This window comes from Meles meles, chromosome 20 (assembly GCF_922984935.1).
Source record: "Meles meles chromosome 20, mMelMel3.1 paternal haplotype, whole genome shotgun sequence".
NCBI classification, from domain to species: domain Eukaryota; kingdom Metazoa; phylum Chordata; class Mammalia; order Carnivora; family Mustelidae; genus Meles; species Meles meles.
This window is the reverse complement of record NC_060085.1, coordinates 54,145,384-54,167,686: the sequence shown is the minus strand read 5'-3', so window position 1 is coordinate 54,167,686 and position 22,303 is coordinate 54,145,384. Positions and strand designations below refer to the sequence as shown.

At 40.0% G+C, this 22,303-nt stretch overlaps 1 protein-coding gene across 3 annotated transcripts in view; it reads left to right on the top strand.

The window, feature by feature from the left end:
• VGLL4 (vestigial like family member 4) overlaps nt 1-22,303 on the top strand; it is a 159,503-nt gene that overhangs the window by 12,285 nt on the left and 124,915 nt on the right. For 2 of the 3 annotated variants that reach the window (XM_045990786.1, XM_045990787.1), the window contains exon 2: nt 2,994-3,070. In XM_045990786.1, the coding sequence (XP_045846742.1) occupies nt 3,007-3,070 (64 nt within the window). In that variant the 5' untranslated portion in view covers nt 2,994-3,006. Of the gene's footprint in view, nt 1-2,993; nt 3,071-18,735; nt 18,872-22,303 lie in introns of those variants that run through there. The other variant, XM_045990788.1, reaches the window with a different exon arrangement.

Below are 22,303 nucleotides of genomic sequence, written 5' to 3'. Positions count from 1 at the left end.
CCCGCTTTGACTTTCCGCTTACATCTTCCCCTGCCCCCCACTGCCCCATTTCTGGTATTGCGATTTATTTATTTTCCAGCCCCATTCACCTCTCCCCCTCCCCCTGCAACCTCCAAATTATTTTCTGGCTCCGAGTTTGTTTTCTAGGTTTCACCATGGAGTGACTCTCCAGTATTTGTCTTGGTCTTCTCATATTTCCAGACCTGTCAGTCTGTCTCTGGTGTTCTCCTGTCCCCACAGCTCCTGTAATGCTGCATAGCTGTATCTTTCCTGTTACTTACCTCGCCTTTGGCTTCCCGTTCCATAGAATGGGACTACCTGGTGCTACCAGAATAGTTTTCATAGAGCACAGCGATGACCAAACTAGTTCTCTGCTCAGAGATTTCAGTGGCTCCTTAACGCACACAGGATCAAACCCAAGTCTCAGTCTGTCCACAGTGTGGCCCCAGTCAAAACTCTCCCATCCCTGTCTCTTACTTCCTGTCCTTGGTTTACTCTTTTTTTTTTTTTTTCTAGCCAAGAGGGGCAACTTGTTCCTGAATAGATTCTTCTTTTGTTCTTCTTTGGAAGAACTTATATATACATACTTCAGAGGCTCTTGGTTCTGTTTTCTCCACAGAGTCTTTCAGAATTCATTTGTATTTTTTTTTCATCTTTATTTCCTTATTTCTGTAGGGCTTTGTTCATACCACTGTTTTGGTACTTAGCACGTCTTCCCTTAATCCATTATTTTCCTAAGTGTTCCCAGTAGATGTTTTAAGTTAAAGAATGGTGCAATTTGAGCCATCAAAAGAAATGAAATTAAAAAAAAAATGAAATCTTGCCATTTGCAACAGTGTGGATGGAACTAGAGGGTGTCGTGCTGAGCGAAATAAGTCAATCAGAGAAAGACAGTTACTATATGATCTCCCTGATACGAGGAATTTGAGAGGCAGGTCGAGGGGTCGTGGGGAGTAGGAAAGGAAAAAATGAAACAAGATGGAATTGTGGGGGAGACAAACCATAAGAGACTCTTAATCTCACAAAACAAACCGAGGGTTGCTGGGGGGTGGTGGTAGGGATAGGATGGTTGGGTTATGGACATTGGGAAGCGTATGTGCTATGGTGAGTGCTGCGAATTGTTTAAGACTGATGATTCACAGACCTGTACTCCTGAAACAAATAATACATTATATGTTAGTAAAAATATAAAAAAAAAAAAAAGAATGGTGCAATTTGAGAGATTTCTTTTTTCTTTTCTTTCCTTTTCCTTTCTTTTCCCTTTCCTTTTCCTTTCCTTTCCTTGCCTCGTTCCTTTCCTTTCCTTTCCCTTCTCCTATTCTTCCCTTCCCCTTTCCTTTCCTTTCTCTCCATGCCTGTGTTGAGACCCTGAGGTTGAGAGTGACAAGCTCTACTGGCTAAGCCAGCCAGGCACCCGAGGGATTTCATATGTAGAGAGCTACTGTCCCCACTGCCTAAGCCTCATGCAGAAGGAAGGCATAGCAACATATTTGAAGCACAGGAAGGAAAATAAGCAGCTTAATTTGGTTTACTTCAGCATTTCCCAAACTTCTAAAAAATTTTCTTATAAAATACGAACATATAGTGCAAAACACTTTGGAAAATACTTAAACTAGATTCTTGTAGGCCTGTTTGTTGTACAGATTGGAAACGCTTTGAAAGTAACTACTGGCCTTTTATTATTTTCCTGCCTTAGCACCTTGTAGATAGTTATTGTTTATTAAATGAAGTTGCATCGCTTCTCAGCCTTTTGGCTAAGATCAAGTGTAAATGAAGTTGCATTGCCAGGCAAGACTTAATGTTTCTTTGGAGACCTGAAATATGATACTAACAAAGCAAGCCGATCTCCCATGTCTTGTAATTGACACATATACAGTCAGTACTCAGTATCTTTAAAAGGGTGTACTTAAGTTTCTCTAATAGGGTGTGCCTATTTTTCCAATAACTGTGTGTGCCTGTGTTTGTGTGTGTGCATGTGTACTTGTTCAAATAACCCAGAAAAGGAAAATTGGGCAAAGTGGCCTGATTTTCTAGGTTTTTCACCATCTTTGAATCTTTTGCAATCTTTGCTTTTATATATATGCTGTAATTTAAGAAAACAAAATTTAAAGTAAAACCTGGGCTTATTAAAAAACACAGCACTCGGTAAATTGGTGATGGGTTGTGGTGATAGGAAGTACCATACAAATATGGTATTTTATTTATTTTTTAAAGCATTTTATTTGTTTTGGAGGGAGAGAGGCAGAGGGAGAGGGAGAATCCCAAGTAGGCGCCACCCCCAGCATGGAACCCAACGTAGGGCTTGATCTCACAACCCTGAGATCATAACCCAAGCTGAAACACAAGAGTTGGATACTCAACCGACTGAGCTACCCAGGCGCCCCCATAACATGATATTTAAAAACCAAGATTCCTATTGGAATGGAAAATACCAGTTAGCATTGGAATTCACAGACCTTTCATGAGTACATCGAATATATAATGATACGGTCATGCAGAGTCTCGGCTAAGGAGGTAAATGAACAGAACTGTTCAATCTTAGTAATTTTTGTTAAAACTAGTAAACCAACAACACACATCACCACAGCAGGATCTCAGACTGGTAGTAATGCTACGTTCATAGAGCAGCCTTTGTTCTGAAGCTGTTTTTTACTAGGTCTGTCTGTATGGGCATGTTATTATGCACACACATAAAGGTTTATAAGTGCACATAACATGGGCATGAATATTCACAATATCCCTTCTTTTAGCTCTAAAACTAACTGCTTGCTGGAATCAGCAAGGTGGAGCTTAGTAGACAGAATGGAATTTAACCCTTTGCTCTAGCTGTGCCTGGACCAAATCCACTGGATTTCTTCAGACTGGGGAGAATTTCATCTTGTGACCTGTGATTTGCATGTGGTGGGAGAATCCTTCTAATTGTTAACTACAGCAATTCTAAATGAGTCCTTTGAATTCTCTTTAAGTTCTTTATTCTCTTTTTTTCCTTCTAGGCCCCAGCCAGGAATGGAGACACCGCTGGATGTTCTGTCAAGGGCAGCATCTCTGGTGCACGCTGATGATGAGAAACGTAAGTCAGAGACCCGTTGTAAAGTGCTTCTTACCTGTGGCCTCTTGTCTCCCGCATTCTAAGAGACTCGTGTGTTTCTCCATGCAGTTCATTCTGGTTGTTTTCTTCAGGGATAACAGCTTAGTACCCTCATTTTTATTTTCAAATGCTAGAATGTGTAAGTTTTATAAATGTCATCTTTGGATGCTGGAGCTCTAAGGGTGAACTCAAGGAATTCTTGGCCTTTCTGGCTTCCTGGCTCTCGAGTGGAGATAGTCCTTAAGTGTTTCTGGAAGTTTAGATAAATGTATGTTGCTTGACAGACTAATTGACCAGGAGAGAATTAGAGGTGGAAAAAAAAAATCAAGATTATTCCTGTCATAGGAATATGCAATGCATATAATGGAAAACAGTCTTGAAAATTCCATTTGTATTGGTGAGAAAGAGCAAATGTTGGGGGAAAATTCACTAATGTGGTGGAGGACAGACGAAAGGAAAGAGAACATGACATGGTCCTCCATGAGATAACTCCACAATGCATTAAAGTGGTTTTCCTGCTCACCCTAAGGAATATTTGTGGGGTTTGGTTTTTTTTTTTACGATTTTATTTATTTATTTGACAGACAGATCACAAGTAGGCAGAGAAGCAGGCAGAGAGAGAGAGGAAGAAGCAGGCTCCTGGTGAAGCAGAGAGCCCAATGTGGAGCTTGATCCCAGGACTCTGGGATCATGCCATGAGCTGAAGGCAGAGGCTTAACCCACTGAGCCACCCAGGCATCCCCATTTATTTGTTTTTAAACGTTCTTGTTCAATGTTAAAATTGCTTCCTGAACAATATTTGTGAGAATGGCTGGGAACAAAGTTAAGTGTTCTTTTCCTAAACAATGAAATGCTAATAACAAAAGAAATATCTGAGGTTGGGCTTTTATACATTATAAGTTCTTAAAGATGAACTGCTTTCGAGCTTAGTGCTTAATGAATTGGCAGGCTGGAAGGTGCTTGTCCTTAAAATGTAAGCTCTGCCTTTTCATGGGCCAAGACTTTTGGTTTTCTGAGCCTCGGTTTCCTCATTACTAACATGAAATGGCAATGCTTTAGAAGGTATTTGTGAGGATTCAATGAGGTATTGTATGGATGGTGCTTATCTTAGCTCTCAGCTCCTGATGGGGACTGCCACATTCTGTCCTCTCTTGGCACTTTGTTGGCTTCTGGTAAGATTTATTCTCCTCTCTATTTATCAGTGTGTCTGTATCCTCCCACCCTCTCTTACCACCAACTCTCTTGCAAGGCAGGGTTATCTTTAGACTAGTGATTGGACGAGATAACAATTAGAGGTTTTGTTTTTTTTTTTTTTCCATTTCAACCTCTTACATAATTTACATTACTTAGCTTTTGATTGTTTCGAGGATATAACTACCCTTTGGTGTGGTATAATTATCCCTTACTAAGGAAATTGAAGCTCAGGGATGTTAAGTGTCATTCCCAAGGACACTGAGCTAAGGAGAGGCTGCTCAGGTTGTAGGCTTTTATCTAAGCCACAAAAACTCCTTTAAGCCTCTAAGATTGCAATACATGTTATTGACTTGACTAGCTAGTTACAAGCTTCATTAAGTATGAAAGTAGTTAACTTAGAAGTTTTTTTACTTTATAAGACAGTATTTTAAATCTGTTTTATAATGCCCACATTTAGTTAGGATTAGTAAAACAAGATGGTGTTTATAGAAATAAAAAATAGAAGTAATGACCTCGGGACAGCCCTTTGTGTCTTGGGAGTAGAGAGTAAAAGTTTCTTCTCTTTTTGTGCTACTTTCTCAGGTTCAGCCCTGGAACCCAGCTTCAGGGGCACTGTGTTCAGGCTGGAGACCAATTCAGTGAACAATGATTGGACTTTTATGTATAAGGGGCATACACATATGAACAAGGGACAGATACTGCCTTTATGGAGCTGATGAACTTAACTCTTGCAGCTGTAAAATGTATATTAGGGGGAGACTGGGCATACTTGGTGATAAAAACAGAATGATAATCTCAAGGGCTAGAGGAATTCTTACTTACCTCCTGTGTTTAACACAGCAGTTAGTGATTTGCAGAGTCAGGATCTATGCATATACAAGGCCAGAACAATCACAGGGTAGACTTTATTCTGGAATATTCTTCTTTGGACTCTCGTGATTCCAATTGGTTTAGAAATGGGCTGTCATGATTACGGAATCCCTCTGAAATAATTTCAGTTTCCCAGGATCCTTTTTAATATTTATTTATTTATTTTAAAAAAGATTTTATTTATTTATTTGACAGAGAGAGAGAGATCACAAGTAGGCAGAGAGGCAGGCAGAGAGAGAGAGGGAAGCAAACTGCCTGCTGAGCAGAGAGCCCGATGTAGGGCTCGATCCCAGGACCCAGAGATCATGACCTGAGCCGAAGGCAGAGGCTTAACCCACTAAGCCACCCAAGCGCCCCCCCGCCTTTTTATATTTAAAGAAGAGGAAAAAGTCCAAAGATGTCTGTAATCATTATTATTAACATGTAGACAACATTTTTAGAAACTTTTTTTACAGTGGTGGTGTGTGGATCACCACCCATGAGAGCACAGAGTTCAAAAACTAAGCATTTGTTGTATTTTTTGTTATCTGGTAATGGAAATATGTGAAAACTTATGCAATTTATAGGCAAAGTTGAGCATTAAGTTCAGAGTCTTTCAGTAGATTTCTTAAGACCTACTTGGGCCTGTTCAGCCTGAATCAGCTTTCTCTGCCCTAGATTAATTCTATTTTAGCCTTTGTTATAAATTGCTGTTACACTTAACATTCTCCTCAACACTTTAAAAAAGTCTTGTGTATGTAATCTGATTTGGGTGTCTTATTACAAACAGAAAAATGTTCTACTATTTGAGATCAGTTTCCCGACTCCTGTAGGTGACCTGAATGATTGTCTTTTCTTTGGCTCACAGAGAACCAAAAACTCAGGCATTTTTGAAGATGTTATTGTTTGAGCATTTGAAGAGAACAGTGGCTATTAGGACTCGAGTCTATAATACCTGATAGCCTTAAGGCTTCATTATGTCTACTAGCAGAGAATAAAAGAAATATCTCAATGGTACACTGTAGAGCTGAAGTCAATAGTGAAATGGTGGTTTTGTAGTAACACAATAGTTATTTATCTGGATGGCCTAGAAGGAGTACATTTACTTAAAATAATTATTCCACTGCTCATGAGACATTGATTTAATCAGCATCCAGGGTAATCCTGGAAGGTACTTATGAAAATACAACGTGAGATTGCCCATTTTCCATGTGCTGGAGGAATCTCTCCTTTCAGTCGTGATTAATGCTGGTGCTGGGAAGACCCCAACCTTTGCTAGGTCTGTTTTTTAGAAGTCAAAATTGAACAAAATTTGAGGACAGGACACTTAGACACTGAGGTTTATTAGCACAACACTTTGTTGCGTCTTTAACATAATACTTTGTTTTATCGTAAAGTGTACAAAATATTTTTGGTAATTTTGTTGGGGTAGGTTCTGATGGTAAGATGTTCTTGTGTCTGCTGACTTCTTCACTTAGATTAAAATAATTTTAAGAAATCTGTGGTTTTGGTTTTGAGGATTTTGGTGGAGGGGATCGCACTTTTCAGTCCACTCTGATGAGCATGCCTACAATCAGAAAAAGCGGGATGAGGTTGGTGTGACTGATGTGGAGAGAACAGGAAAGGAAGGTGGCCGTGGCAGGAGTGACTATACCTGCCAGCACCTAGAAATTCACCAGCTCCTCACTTGCGGAAGGTCATTGAAGTCTGATCATAAATTACCATAATCCTTCCAAGTAAAGCACTGCCAGGCTTCCAAGCTTTTCTTATTTGGGGTGGGGGTGGGGGTCTGATGCCCCAGATGCATGGGATATTTTCAAGTATATAGATTGTGGTCTATTTTGCCTTAAAAAGGAAGAAAGAAGCCCGTCTGATTAATTATAACACAATGATTAATTGCACTCACTTACTGTTTTCTCAGATAATTTCTTTCCTGTGAGATCGTGACCAGCCTTTGCATTAATAAAGTATCCGGTTGTCGTGTGCACAGGTTGTGGGTGCTTTGGCCACCACTTTGCTTTGAGCAGCTCAGCGGGGTGGGCTCCTGAGTTGTTTCTTCCTCTCCTCCTCATTTCCTGTTTTTCCTCAGCATCTGTTAGGATGGCTTTCAAACATTTTTGCCAGTGCACACAGCACAAAAGCATTGTGACCCTTGTATTGATACATTGACACAAATGATACAAAAGCTGCATGCAACAAAGATTTCCCTGATTTGCATGGTGAGATGCCGTTTTGTTCTTTATATTTTACTTTATTTAAAGGAGAGTGGGGTCATGACTCATTAAATAGACTTTAGGATCCGCTGATGAATTGGGGCCTGCACTTGAAAGAACATGATTCGGTTATATCTCCTTTGTTGGATAGACTTGCTGCTGGCTCCTCCCTTCACGTACTGGGAAGACCTGACTAACACATGGGTCATGAAGGTATCATGAGCATGTCTGAATACTCTGCTATTCAGACATGCTGGGATAGATTGGTGACTAGACACGAGTGACATCATCAGATTCTCTTTCAAGAGTACTGGAGGACTTGGCACGCTGCTTGTGAGCAAACGTGACTATTCCATTAGAGGCAGTTCCTCCCTCTTTCAGCCTCTGTTGTTCCCAAATTTTAGAGGGGCGCTCAAGAAAATGGTCATTCTCCTTTGCTTAAATTTATGTAGTTCCATCTTGTTCCCTAAAGTGTCCTCCTAGCTGTACCGTGGCTGTGTTGAGATTGCCTAGTAGACCTTAATGGAGAGGACAGCTATCTGATCATCTGGAGCCTAATTTGATAGCTTTGATCATTGCGTTAGTGATTTTTATTCTTCATAGCTTAAAACACCCAAGAGGGATACTGTGTATTTCCATTCATGACAGTGGCTTGTTGTGGCAGTGATTTCCAAAGAGAGGAGGAAGGGGTGTTTGTAAGCATTCTGAAAATGCCTTACCAGGTGATTCTGTTGTTGGATCCCTTCTCCCACCTGAGTTCATGGTCTCATGATACTGGGGGCAATTCTGGATCTGGATTTTGAAGAAGGAAGGGCTAGGTCCTCCTAAGTGTGAGGTGCTCTGATTCCTTGGCTATCATACATTCTTCCACCAAATGCACCAGTGGTGTATATTTTGTCCCATTTCCTCTGTCGTTGTCTCTCTCATATATATGTACATATATTGTGTGTATATATATACACATATATATATGCAGATTATTTTTCCTGAAACACTTGAGAGCAGGAGATATCATGCCTCTGTACTCCTAGGTACTTCCGTTATGTATTTCCTACACATGAGAACGTTCTCTTGCATAATCACAATATGGTTATCCTTATTAAAATGTTACTAGAATATATATAAGCTTAAAACTAGGCATAAAATCTTGATGCATACAGCTCTTTAGCAACTTTTAACCAGAATATGAATTTATAATTTAAATGCAGCCATAGAAGTTAGCCGTGATATGGTGGATAGTAATCTGCTCCAACTAAAGCCTGTTTCTCCAGTGTGGTCCTGCTTCCATGCTGGGTTTGATTCTTCAGTGTCAGGGGCCTGTCCTGCAAAAGTGTCCTTTGACACAGGTTCTTCCCCACGTTGATCTTTGCAGATTCTTCTAAAATACTTCATTGTACAGATGGTGGTGACATAAGTTGGCCTTCTTTTAGTGCCTGTTCGGATTTCGTATTAGGCTTATTTCTATCCTTTTCTCGTTAGGCCAGGAAGAAATGCAGAGAGTCCCTGAAATCATGTGCCAGTACCTGGTTGTACAGTAAATGTCTGATTTTTTTCGCCCCAGATTTTCCTTTTTGGAACTAAGCTCTGTGGCCCACGTGGGGCTCAGACTCACTACCTGGAGAACAAGAGTCTCATGCTCTCTTGACTGAGTGAGCCGTGTGTCCCTGCTTATGTCAGATTTTTAAAGATTCTCACTAAAATAACAACACAAGTTAAAATTTCTCACAGACTTCTGAGCTTTGTCTATGGACCTCAGTTTAATCACTGTATTACCTCATTTAGTTCTCACAAAACCCCTATTAAGTAGGTATTCTGATTAGTTCCATTTTATAGATAAGGGAACTGAGGCTTATCGAGTTTAAATGATTTGGATACTAATTATGGTAATTTGTTATACTAATAAATAAGGATCCACAGCCGGTAGTGGCTATGCTGAGATTTGAACTCAGGCAGTGTGACTCTGAAGCCCAAGCCCATAATTTCTCTGCTGTCTGCCTTCTCATTGAAGACTGGGTTGCTGAGTGAATGCATGAAGGCATACATACACACACATAGAACTTCTGTAAAGCCTACCTCCACTAATAAGTTAGCCAAGAGGTTTTCTTTGGAAGATGTTTCCCAACCAGTGAAATAGCATTTCTTGAGTATTAAGTAGCTGCAATCAGCCAAATGTGAGGAGGGGTGGTGGCTTGTTGTTCAGGAGCCGCAGGGACCCTGCCATGTGTGTCCGGGGCTCAGATGCTCGCAGCCGCAGAACTCTTTCTATGGAGCCGTCTTTTCTGGTAAATCTCTCTCAGTTAAGACACTCTGATGGGGATGGGCGGCCTCCCAGAAGAACAGATCCCTTATTGCCAAAGTAGTTCAAGTTGAGACGCAATAACCACTGTTCATAGTCATTGTAAGAGAGACTTGTGTGTGTGTGTTGGGGGGGCGGTGGCCACACTTGCTGACCTCAGGTCCTGTGAGTCTGTTAGATCCTAGACTTACTCAAGGCCAGGATCGTGTTCCATACTGCTTTGTATTCCAAACTTGTACCATTTCATACATATGGTTGGCATTTAATAAACATCTGTTGGTAATAAAGTAACCACTGTAGTGAACGGCTCATCTCTAAGGAATTAATTTATTTTACACTAGCAAAAATGACTCATTATAATTATCACTATTACTATTAATAATGTACAAATTGAAAGGAGTACTATATTCCACTTGATAGTGATTAATAGTTGGCGAAACATTTTCATTTGACTGTTGTAACAGGAACTTTTGTAGTAGGCTGGGTGGGAGATGTCAAAGAAAAAAAAAATTAAGCCTGAAAAAGTTGGATGCCTAAATCAAGATTAAAGTGTTAAAAAAAAAAAAAAATGTGTGTCCCTTCTCTCAATGCCTTCATGTGTAGTCACGCTGTGATTGCCAAAGACGTATCCTCTGTTCCTGGGGAGTGCAATGGACTCCAGGGAAGGGAGGCACCAGGTCTTGGAGGAGCTTGCCTCCTCCTCTGACTCCATGTTCCCAAGCCTCTTTTGGATTTTTTAAATTAAGGACTGAATTTACTGCCCTTTCTAAAGGTTGGAGTCATTAATAATATGCTTTGTGCTTTCAATTATTCCCCCTTTTGTGAACAATGGCATTGAAAATGTCATCTCCTAGAAGCTTATTTTACTTTTAAAAAGTCCATGAAACGCAAGATGGGAGAGTATTTCTGTACTAACTTAAGACACTCTAGGTGTGGTCAGCTGCTTTAATCAAAGTTTGCCTCCCAGGGTAAGCACCTGGCATATAATCAGAAGGGCTCCCCTCCAGAGACAGCTACTACAAATGTCTCTGCTATTTTTGTACTTTTATATCAGCTCAAATTAGCATAATAAATGTTAGAAATGGATCTCCACTGGTGAAAATAATGGCTCGTTAATTAGCATAATGGATGTTGGAAAGAGATTCTTCCACCAAATAGCTCTTCAGCCACTTGAGGGTGATTTATTATGTTTCCTTTAAACCAATATTTCTCAGTCTTTAGAAATCCATGCTTTCCTTTAATACACATAAAAATGTAATGAGCTACTTCAGCATCATTTGCAATTCAGTTTAAAATGTCAGAGTCAAGAATCCTTGGATGAAGTACTTATTTTTTTTCATTTGATACCCATCTTCTTCAGTGTCCCCTTGCTTCCCAGCATGCTCCCTCTTTTCCCTCGCTGCCTCTCGAGAATCACTTATTCCCCAACCCCCCCCCCCCCCAAGCAGGATCACCCCAGCACCTGCAACCCTTCTCTGTTGCATAGGCCTCTAAACTCACCGTTGGGAGTCACTATCTCCTTTGCCACCTCTGGCTCCTTCGTGTCCCTCCTGTAATAGGTACATTCAGAGTAAACAATGATTTTTGTGTGTGGTCTGGGGATAGTGTCCCCAGTACTGCCACCAGCTTTGGTCTGGAGTTCTTTGGGACAGGGACAAAGGAAGTGGGAGGGCAGACTGGTGCCTAGGGCGGGAAGCAGCCACGTGTCAGACCTTAGGGAGCAGGGGAATCCTGGAGAACACAGGGCTCTTTGCCCCTTTTCAGGAGGCAGCCACAACCCAGCTCCAGTCATTTTCTTGTCAGAGCTCATGGGGAGGTGGCTGTCTCAGCCCAGGACATCATGCTGGGAACTTGCAGTCAGCCTCCAGGGGCATATAGGCTTCTTTGGTCTTTCCTCTCAGCGGAGCCAGTTAACATTTATCAGCGGCCCGGGCTCCCTGTGACTCCTTTTACATGGGCATACGGGGCCAGATTTGCCAAATTTTCTGATTCTGAAAGACAAACTGAATCCCGGATTTGTATGTAAAATGTGTAGATTTTTTCAAATGCCTTCTGAGCTAGGCATTTGCTTGCCAAGATCAGACCTGTTAAGTGTCACTCTAGTGTGGTCTAGTTTCAATACGTCTATTAACATAACCTAAACTAATAGTAGATTTAAAAAAAAAAAAGCAGCCTGCATCAGCTTCTCTCCCTCCTCTCACTGTAGTTGTGAATTACTATAGCAATTCTTTAAGAGCTGAAAACATTGAACCACCTCTCGGTATCTCTCATTAGTTTAATATGGAAGCTAATTTGGATATGCGTGTATTTTTTCTTTGCATTCAGATTTTCTGTTAAAAGATGGAGGCCACATCTTTGCTTCACCTTGTTTCGCTTTCTTTAAGATTTATGTTTCAGGCTTACAAAATATTTATTAACTTGATATGGGGTGTGGATGTAATTTGCAGAAGGAATACGTTTCAGTTTACACTTTTAGGGAAATAGCATCAACTTAGAAAGATCAAACTGTTACATCCTTAGTGGCTTTAGATTTATTGTAACTGCCTTTTTATTGGAGCAAACTCTTGATTCCTTGTAAATGAAATGAATAAATCTTTCCATTTGAAATCTGGGGACGTTCCCATTTCCTTCTCTAAGACGGCCTTTCTCATAAACTTTGTATGTGTTGTTTTTTTCTCCCTCGGAAAAATATTGGTTAAATGTCACATCTTTCGTGGAACTTGCCATGTTTAACTAGATTGTAGGCACTTTGTAAGTGAACTTGACAAAGCAGAAATCTGTTTTGTTCACCAGTAAGCAGGGGTTGAGAAGAATGATTTTTCTTCTCCTTAGCAAAGTGTTCATTGAGTTGCTTTGAATAAAACAGTTTAAATTGCAAGGGCGCCTGGGTGGCTCAGTGGGTTAAGTCGCTGCCTTTGGCTCAGGTCATGATCTCAGGGTCCTGGGATAGGGTCCCGCATCGGGCTCTCTGCTCAGCAGGGAGCCTGCTTCCCTCTCTCTCTCTGCCTACCTCTCTGTCTACTTGTGATCTCTCTCTGTCAAATAAATAAATAAAATCTTTAAAAAAAAAAACCAGTTTAAATTGCAAAAGAATATTTCATTTAGGAACTCAGGAGGACAGACTGGAATCTGGGGGCAAAATGGTAGCCTGAGCACATGCCTTTAACTCCCTTCTTTATAAAAATCCTTCAAAATAACAAAATATAGACATTAAAAAAAAATCTGTTACACTGCTAGAAAACCAGAAAAGGTGCCCACCTTCAGTAGACCAAAAGTTAGGAAAAATTCCTGGAAGACTGAAAACAGATGGCAGATGGGATTAGATCGACAAAAGGAAACAAAAACAAAAATTCATAACCCAAAACACAGGTGCCGAAGAAAATGGAATTAAACGCAGAGCTTACAGTGACTGCTACGGAGAGGAAGGGGCCCTAGAGCCAAATTCAGGAAACTATAATGTATTGCTTTTATGACAGTGACTCTCTGGCAAAGAACTGAGAACTGTGCTCTGAAGAAAGTGGGTGTAGGGATCTGAGAGAAGCAGCGTAGAGCTTGATATCAGCATGGGCACCCCCAACAAAACGCAGGGTGGGCAAGGCAACGTAAGCCTTCCAGTCGGCAGGATCTTTACCACTAGAGGAAAGGCTTTATTTCTGCAGGTTTGTGTCTGTCTCCCAGCCTGCTGTCTTGCAGGTTTCCCGTTCATATGCCCTAAAGCACAGCTGGGTCCCTGGACACTCCTCTACTTTGTAAGCGTGGAGGTACTCCTCTCCATGTAAGAGAGCCTACGGTGGCCCCTCCCCAAGGAGAGACCCATCGCTAGCCCGCCGACAGATGTGCGAGAGCTGCCCTTGTTGACTGACTAGTCTTTTCTGCTGGAGTATGAATGAAAATCAAAGGATCATCCGACGTTCAAGGAAAACAAGTAGAATGAGAGAAAGACCCAGAGTAAAGAGACTTCAGGGAATATAGGAGAAGTTAAAAACATGTTAGTTGGTATCTTCAAAAAGACTTGAGGTAGTGACTGTGTTAGATAATAGCCTGCCTTGAAAAAGTATTATTTCTGCAGTAAAGGTCATGGAAATTTGAAATAGGGTTATTGAACTTCAAAGATTAAATACATCAGCTTGAGAATCGGGTGGATATGATTAAAGACAAATTTAATGATCTGGAAGATAGGCAACAAAAATTTGCACAATATCACAAGGAACTTAGGAAGTAATAGAGATCTGAAACGTCCACCAAATGGAAGTTCTGGTGGGGTGAAGGCAAAGAAGTACAGGGAAGAAAATAGGAAATTGGGCGCCTGGGTGGCTCAGTGGGTTAAAGCCTCTGCCTTCGGCTCAGGTCATGATCCCAGGGTGCTGGGATGGAGCCCCGCATCGGGCTCTCTGCTGGGCAGGGAGACTGCTTCCCTTCCTCTCTCTCTCTCTGCCTGCCTCTCTGCCTACTTGTGATCTCTGTCTGTCAAATAAATAAAATCTTAAAAAAAAAAAAAGAAAAAAAATAGGAAATTAATGGGCCCACTGAACAACCAAAATAATAATAGTCATAGTAGTAGTAACAATAACACCAAAGTAGAAAGAAAAGAATTGGTCTTTTATTATTTTTTTTATTTTTATTTTTTTTTAAAGATTTTATTTATATATTTGACAGACAGAGATCACAAGTAGTCAGAGAGGCAGGCAGAGAGAGAGGAGGAAGCAGGCTCCCTGCTGAGCAGAGAGCCCAACGCGGGACTCGATCCCAGGACCCTGAGATCATGACCCGAGCCGAAGGCAGAGGCTTTAAACCACTGAGCCACCCAGGCGCCCCTGGTCTTCTATTTTTATAAATAAAAATGAAAATCAATAAACTTAAATGATAAAAACCTTTTTTTTTTAATAGGTCAATAAATGACATAAATCTTTGGGGAATTTGACTGGGGAAAAGAGGATATATTTAATTACAGCACACGAGAGATGACAAAAGGAGCATTATGATGAATATAGATGAGAATACTGTATGAACACATACACATGTGTAACAATGAAAAAATGTAGGTGAAATGGATGATTTGAATCACAGAGAGCCAGAAACCTGAATTGGTTGAGGATTATAGGAAAAATTGAAGAGGTAGTCAGAGATATGGTCCTAGCCAGTTTTATAAGTAAATTTTATCAAATCTTCAAGAAACAAATCTCCCTATAACACTCTTCTAGTGTGTGGGACACTTTGTAACACCTTCTGTAAGGGTAGTATAACTATGATACCAGAAGTGGGCAGGGAAAGCATGTATACCTTACAAATCAGTTTCCCTTTTTTTTTTCTTTTAGTTTCCTTTTTAACATAGATGTGAAGATCCCAAATTAAAAAGTCAGTCTGGCAGTGTATTAAAAGAACAACATATTACATGTCTAGGTAAATTGTTTGCATCACAGGAATGCAAGGATAGGTCAGTACAAGGAAGACTTTTTTTTTTTTAATATTTTATTTATTTATTTGACAGAGATCATAAGGCAGAGAAGCAGGCCGAGAGAGAGGGAGAAGCAGGCTCCCTGCCGAGCAGATGTGGGGCTCCATCCCAGGACCCTGAGATCACGACCTGAGTTGAAGGCAGAGGCTTATTAGTCCACTGAGCCACTCAGGTGTCCCTGTTTTTTTTCTTTTTAAAGTACAAGGAAGTCTTTAAAGTAATAAATTATTTGTATTACTTTAGTAGATTAAAGAAAAAAATCCATGTAATGTACATGACAGAAATCAAAAAGAAATTAAAAAATTCAGCATCAGTATATGATAAAAACTTAGCAGGAGAAAAGAACTTTTCACATTGATAAAAGTTAGTATATGTTATCAGCATCTGTATATGGTGACAACTTAGCATGAGCAAAAGAAACTTCCTTACATTAATAAAAGTAACCCACTAGAAACCCATGATCAGTATGTTTAACAACAAGACAGTTAAGTCAGGATCAAGACAGCTCAAATAGCATTGAACTTGAGGTTCTAGGTAATGAATTTTTTTTCAGCTTTTTTTTTTTCCAGTTTTTAATTTTATTTTAGCTCCAATATAGCGAAGATACAGTGTTATATTAGTTTCGGGTGTACAGTATAGTGATTCAACAGTTCTACACATTACTCAGTACTTACTCATCATGGTAAGTGTACTCTAAATCCCCTTTACCCCTTTCACACATCCTCCCACCCACCTCCCTTCTGGTAGCCATCACTTTGTTCTCTGTAGTTGAGAGTCTCTGTCTCTCTCTCTCCTTTGTTCAGTTATTTGGTTTCTCAAATGCTGCATATGAGCAAAATCATGTGGTGTCTTTCTCTGACTTATTTTGCTTAGCATTATACTCTCTGGTTTCATCTGTGCTGTTGCAAGTGGCAATCTTTCATTCTTTCTTATGGCTCAATAATACTCTCTCTCTCTCACACACACACATCCCCTACATCTTCTTTACCCATTTATCTATCAATGGACAGTTGGGCTGTTTCCATATTTGTCTATTGTAATTAATGCTGCTGTAAACATAGGGGTGCACGTATCCCTTTGAATTAGTGTTTTGTACTTTTTGGGGCAAACCCAATAGTTCGACTGTTGGATCATAGGGTAGTTATATTTTTAACTTTTTGAGGAACCTCCATACTGTTTTCCACAATAGTTTGCATTCCCACTAACAGTGTACACGGTTCCTGTTTCTCCACATCTTCACCCACACTTGTTTCTTGTGTTTTTTATTTTAGCCATTCTGACCATGTGAGGTAATGTCTCATTGTAGTTTTACTTTGCATTTCCTGATGATGAGTGATGTTGAATGCCTTTTGTCCATCTGGATGTCTTTGAGAAATGTCTGTTCACGTCTTCCGCCCATTTTTTAATTGGATTATTTGTTTTTCTGGTGTAAGTTCTTTATATATTTTGCATACTCACCCTTTATTGGATATGTCATTTGCAAATATCTTCTCCAATTCAGTAGGTTGCTTTTTAGTTTTGTTAATTGTTTCTTTGCTGTGTACTAGTTTTTTATTTTGATGTAGTTGCAATAGTTTATTTTTGCTTTTATTTCCCTTGCCCCAGGAGTCATAGCTAGAAAAATGTTGCTATGGCTGATGTCAGAGAAATTACTGCCTGTGCTCTTTTCTAGGATTTTTATGGTTCAGGGACTACATTTGGGCCTTTAATCCATTTTGAGTTCATTTTTGTTTAGGGTGTAAGAACGTGGTCCAGTTTCATTCTTTTGCATGTAGCTGTCCAGTTTTCCTAACGGCATTTATTGAAGAGACTTTTTCCCATCGCATATTTTTGCCTCTTTTGTTCAAGATTAATTGACCATATACTTGTGGGTTTATTTCTGGGTTTTCTGTTCTTTTTCATTGATCTCTGTGTCTGTATTATGCCGCCTCATACTGTTTTGATTACTACAGCTTTTTTTTTTTTTTTTAAGATTTTATTTATTTGTTTGACAGAGACACAGCAAGAGAGGGAACGCATACAGGGGGAGTGTGAGAGGGAGAAGCAGGCCTCCCGCTGAGCAGGGAGCCTGATGCAGGGCTCCATCCCAGGACCCTGGGATCATGACCTGAGCCAAAGGCAGAGGCTTAATCACTGACCCACCCAGGTGCCTGATTACTACAGCTTTGTAATATAACTTGAAATCTGGGACTGTGATAACTTCCAGTTTTGTTTGTTTTTCAGGATTACTTTGGCTCTTAGGGGTCTTTTGTGGTTCCACATAAATTTTAGGATTGTTCTAGGGGCACCTGGGTGGACTCAGTAGGTTAAGCCTCTGCCTCCAGCTCAGGCCCATGATCTCAGGGTCCTGGGATCAAGTCCCACATCAGGCTCTCTGCTCAGCGGGGAGCCTGCTTCTCCCTCTTTGTCTGCCTGCCTTTCTGCCTATTTGTGATCTCTCTCTCTGTTAAATAAATAAATACAATCTTTAAAAAAAAATTTAGGATTGTTCTAGTTCTGTGAAAAATGCTGTTGGTGTTTTGATAGGGATTGAATTCTAGCGAGCAAATTTTTAAAAACTGAAAGGTATAGGCAAAATTATAATTTTCAGATGTTTATAAATAGTCTACTAGAAAAATCATAATGTTCCCATGTATCATAATGAGAAAAAACTACTAGAACTAATAAAAGACTCAAATAAGGTGGCTGATTATAAGAGTAACATTTTAAAAAATCAATATTGTCCTATTCACCTGTAATAACCAGTTAGAAATTACCTCTAGAAAAGTCTTACTCACATACCAACCATAGATATAAAGTATTTAGGAAAATACCTAACAAGAAACACATAAGACCCACATGAAGAAATCATAGAAGGACATGTTGAAGGACATGAAGATGATCTGAATAAAAGAAAATGCCATATTCCTGAGTAGGACGATTCAGTCAAATAAAGGTGTCAGTTACATTTATTTTAATCTTTTTAATCCTAATCAGATAGTGTAATTCAGTATGATCCTAGTCAGAATATCAAAGGTAATTTTTAAATTGATAAAATTGTCAAAAATTTTGAAAAATAAAGGGTAGGGAGGGAAGGAACTTGTGATGTCAGGCACTAAAAAACTCTATAAATTGTATTACTATAAAGTAATTAAAATGGCATAATATTGGCATCAGGATACCTAGAGCAGTATTTATTAAATTTTTTAAAAACTGCAATCCAGGGTGCCTGGGTGGCTCAGTGGGTTGAGCCTCTGCCTTCTGCTCGGGTCATGATCTTAGGGTCCTGGGTTCCAGCCCCGCATCAGGCTCTCTGCTCAGCAGGGAGCCTGCTTCCTTCTCTCTCTCTCTCTCCTTGCCTCTCTTCCTACTTGTGATCTCTCTCTATCAAATAATAAATAAAATGTTTTTAAAAAAAGAAAGCTGCAATCCATAGCAGCAGTGCATTTTACAGTCAAGTCAGATTTGACTATCCAAATTCATAGGATAAATGGAGATAGTGTGCAGGAAGTTTGTTGGGGGAGGCTGTCAGGATTGTCCCTTTGGGGGAAGGGAAGCACACAGGAGCAGAAGGAGAAGTTGGGCTCCTGAGCAGTCCCAGCAGGTCCTGCCACTCTCTTCTGCCTCAGGCTGTCTTCTTGTGAACCCAGCTTATAGCAGACCTCTGAGCAAACAGATGCTAGTTTAGGATTAGGGGGCTGGAGAGGACCTTGATTATTCTCTTATTTAACCTTCTTTCTGATGCAAGCTGCCCTCTGCAATATTCTTGATGTTTAGCTCTCTTCCTCTGCTTGAAGGTAAGAGATGGGAGTTTATTATGTAACCGCACTGTCAGTGTTGAGCACTTGGAGGAGTTAGACCGCTTTTATTGTTGTTGTTATTATTTTCAAAATTTTATTTATTTGAGATAGAGTGTATGTGTGGGTGGGCACTCGCATGCACAAGCAGGGAAGGGGCAGAGGGAGAGGGAGAAGCAGGGAGCCTGACACACAGGGGTTCTCAGTCCCAAGACCTGAGCCAAAGTCAGATGCTTAATCAGCTGAGCCGCCCAGGCACCCCAGAGCACTTTTACTATTGAGTGAAAGTCTGCATTCCTGTAACGTTCTCTCCTTAGACCCACTTCTCCCAGCTACTCAGAATACCTCTTCCAATCCTTGTTATTGTTCCAATTTCTACCCTTGGGAAAACTGAAGAAAGTTACATTTCTTTTAAGTTTCTTCTTTAATCCTTTTGAAATATTTCATTTTCTCACCTATTTCTTACATGATGTCCTTTCTTTATTTTTCCCTCCAGCTTGACAGCTTGATTGAGGTAAAATTGACAAAACTGTGTGTACTTAAGATGTGCAGCATGACGGTTTGATATCTGTATGCAGTGTAAATGATTACCACAGTGGCGTTAGTTAATACACCCATCACCTCTCATTAGCAATTGTGTGTGTGTGTGTGTGTGTAGTGGAAACTTAAGATCTACTCTGTTAGCACACTTCAAGTGTGCAGTACAGTTTTTTCACCTGTAGTTACCAGTGTTGTACATTAGATCTTCAGAACTTACTTATCCAGGGCGCCTGGGTGGCTCAGTGGGTTAAGCCGCTGCCTTCGGCTCAGGTCATGATCTCGGGGTCCTGAGATCAAGTCCCGCATCGGGCTCTCTGCTCAGCAGGGAGCCTGCTTCCCTCTCTCTCTCTCGCTCTGCCTGCCTCTCTGTCTATTGTGATCTCTCTCTCTGTCAAATAAATAAATAAAATCTTAAAAAAAAAAAAAAGAACTTACTTATCCATAACTGAACATTGATGCCCTTTGACCAATTTCTCCCCCGCACCCCCCCACCCCTGGCAATTAATTTTCTACTCTCTGTTTCTATGCGTTTGACTTTTATAGATTGCACGTATCAGTGAGATCATACCACATTTATATTTTGTTTATTTCACGTAGCACGTCCTCCAGATTCATCCATGCTGCCACGGATGGCAGGATTTTCTTCGTGTGTTTGTGCACACGTGTGTGTGAATAATGCTGCACTGTGTACATACACACCTTACACTTTCTTTATCCGGTCATCCATTGATGGACACTTAAGTTGTCTCCCTATCTTGGCTATTGTGAAGAAGGCTAAAGTGGACGTGGGAGGGCAGGTGTCTTCTCCAGATGTTATTTTCATTTCCTTAGTGTGTATACCCAGATGTGGGATTGCTGGACTCTACAATAATTCTATTTTTTAATCTTTTGAGGAAACTCCATACTGTTTTCCCTAGAGGCTGTACCAATTTACATTCCTGGCGACAGTTGTAGAAGGGTTTCCTTTTCTCCATGTCCTTGCCAATACTTGTTATCTCGTCTTTTTGATAATAGTCATCCTAACACATGTGAAATGGTATTTCATCGTGCTTTTGATTTGCATTTCCTTGATGATTAGTTGATGTTGAGCCCCTTTTTGCATATCTTTTGGCTATTCGTATATCTTCTTTGGAAAAATAGCCAAGTTCTTTGCCCACATTTTGATCAGGTAATTTGCTTTTTTTTGCTGTTGAGTTGTATGAATTTTTTGTATATTTTGAACATCAACTCCTTATCAGATAGTTTGCAGTTTTTTTCCTCTTCTGTGGGAAGAGGAAATTTCATTTTGTTGTTTTTCTTTTCTCAGTGCAGAAGCTTTTTAGTTTCATGCAATCCTGCTTGTTTATTTTTGCTTTTGTTACTTGTGCTCTTGGTGTTATATCAAAAAAAAAATCATTGACAAAACTAATATCAAAGAGCTTATCCCCTGTGTTTTCTCTTAGGAGTTTTATAGTTTCAGTTCTTATACTTAAGTCTTTAGTCCATTTTGAGCTGATTTTTGTATAAGGTATAAGATAAGGCTCCCGTTCATTCTTTTGCATGTGGTTGTATAGTTTTCCCAACACTGTTTTATTTAAAAATTTTTAAATTTAAATTCAGTTTAATTAACATATAGTGTATTATTAATTTTAGGAGTAGAATTTAGTGATTCATCAGTTGCATACAACACCCAGTGCTCATTACTTCAAGTGCCCTCCTTAATGCCCATCGCCCAGTTATCCCATCCCCCCAGCCACCATCTCTCCAGCAATCCTCAGTTTGTTTCCTATAGTTAAGAGTCTCTTATGGTTTGCCTCTCTCTCTGTTTTCCTCTGATTTTATTTTTCCTTCCCCTCCCCTGTTCATCAGTTTCATTTCTTAAATTCCACATATGAGTGAAATCACGTGGTATTTGTCTTTCTCTGACTTATTTCGATTAGCATAATGCCCCTAGTTCCATCCACGTCGTTGAAAACGGTAAGATTTCATTCTTTTTGATGGCTGAGTAATACTGCATTTTGTATATATACCACATCTTCTTTATCCATTCATCTGTCGATGGATATCTGGGCTCTTGCCATATTTTGGCAATTGTGGACATTGCTGCTATAAACATTGGGGAGCGTGTGCCCTTTTGAATCATTGTGTTTGTATCCTTTGGGTAAGTACCTGGTAGTGTGATTGCTGGGTCACAGGGTAGCTCTATTTTTAACTTTTTGAGGAACCAACATACTGTTTTCCAGAGTGGCTGCACCAGTTTGCATTTCCAACAGTGTAGGAGGGTTCCCCTTTTTCCACATCCTCACCAACATCTGTTGTTTCCTGACTTAATTTTAGCCATTCTGACTGGTATGAGGTGGTCTCTCACTGTGGTTTTGATGTGTATTTCCCTGAAGCTGAGTGATCCAACACCATTTATTGAGGACTGTCCTTTCCCAGTCTGTATTCTTGGCTCCCTTCTCATAGGTTAGGTGACTGTATATGTGTAGGTTTATTTCTGAATTCTCAATTATGTTTCATTGCCCTATGTGTCTGTTTTTATCCAGTACCTTACCATTTTGATTACTATAACTTTCTAATATAGTTTGAAATCAGGAAAGGTGATGCTTCCAGCTTTGTTCTTTTTCAATATTCCTTTGGCTATTCAGGGCCTTTTATGATTCCATACACATTTTAGGATTGTTCTTTCTGTATCTGTGAAAAATGCCATTGGAATTTTGATAGAGGTTGCATTGAATCTGTAGACTGCTTTGGGTAGTATGGACATTTTAATGGTAGTCATCTTCCAGTCCGTGGGTAGGAGATGGCTTTCCAGTCTTTAAAAAATATTCTATTTATTTATTTATTGAAGATTATTTATTTATTTATTTATTAGTGCATGAGGAGGTGGGGGGGAGGAGCTGAGGGGGAGGG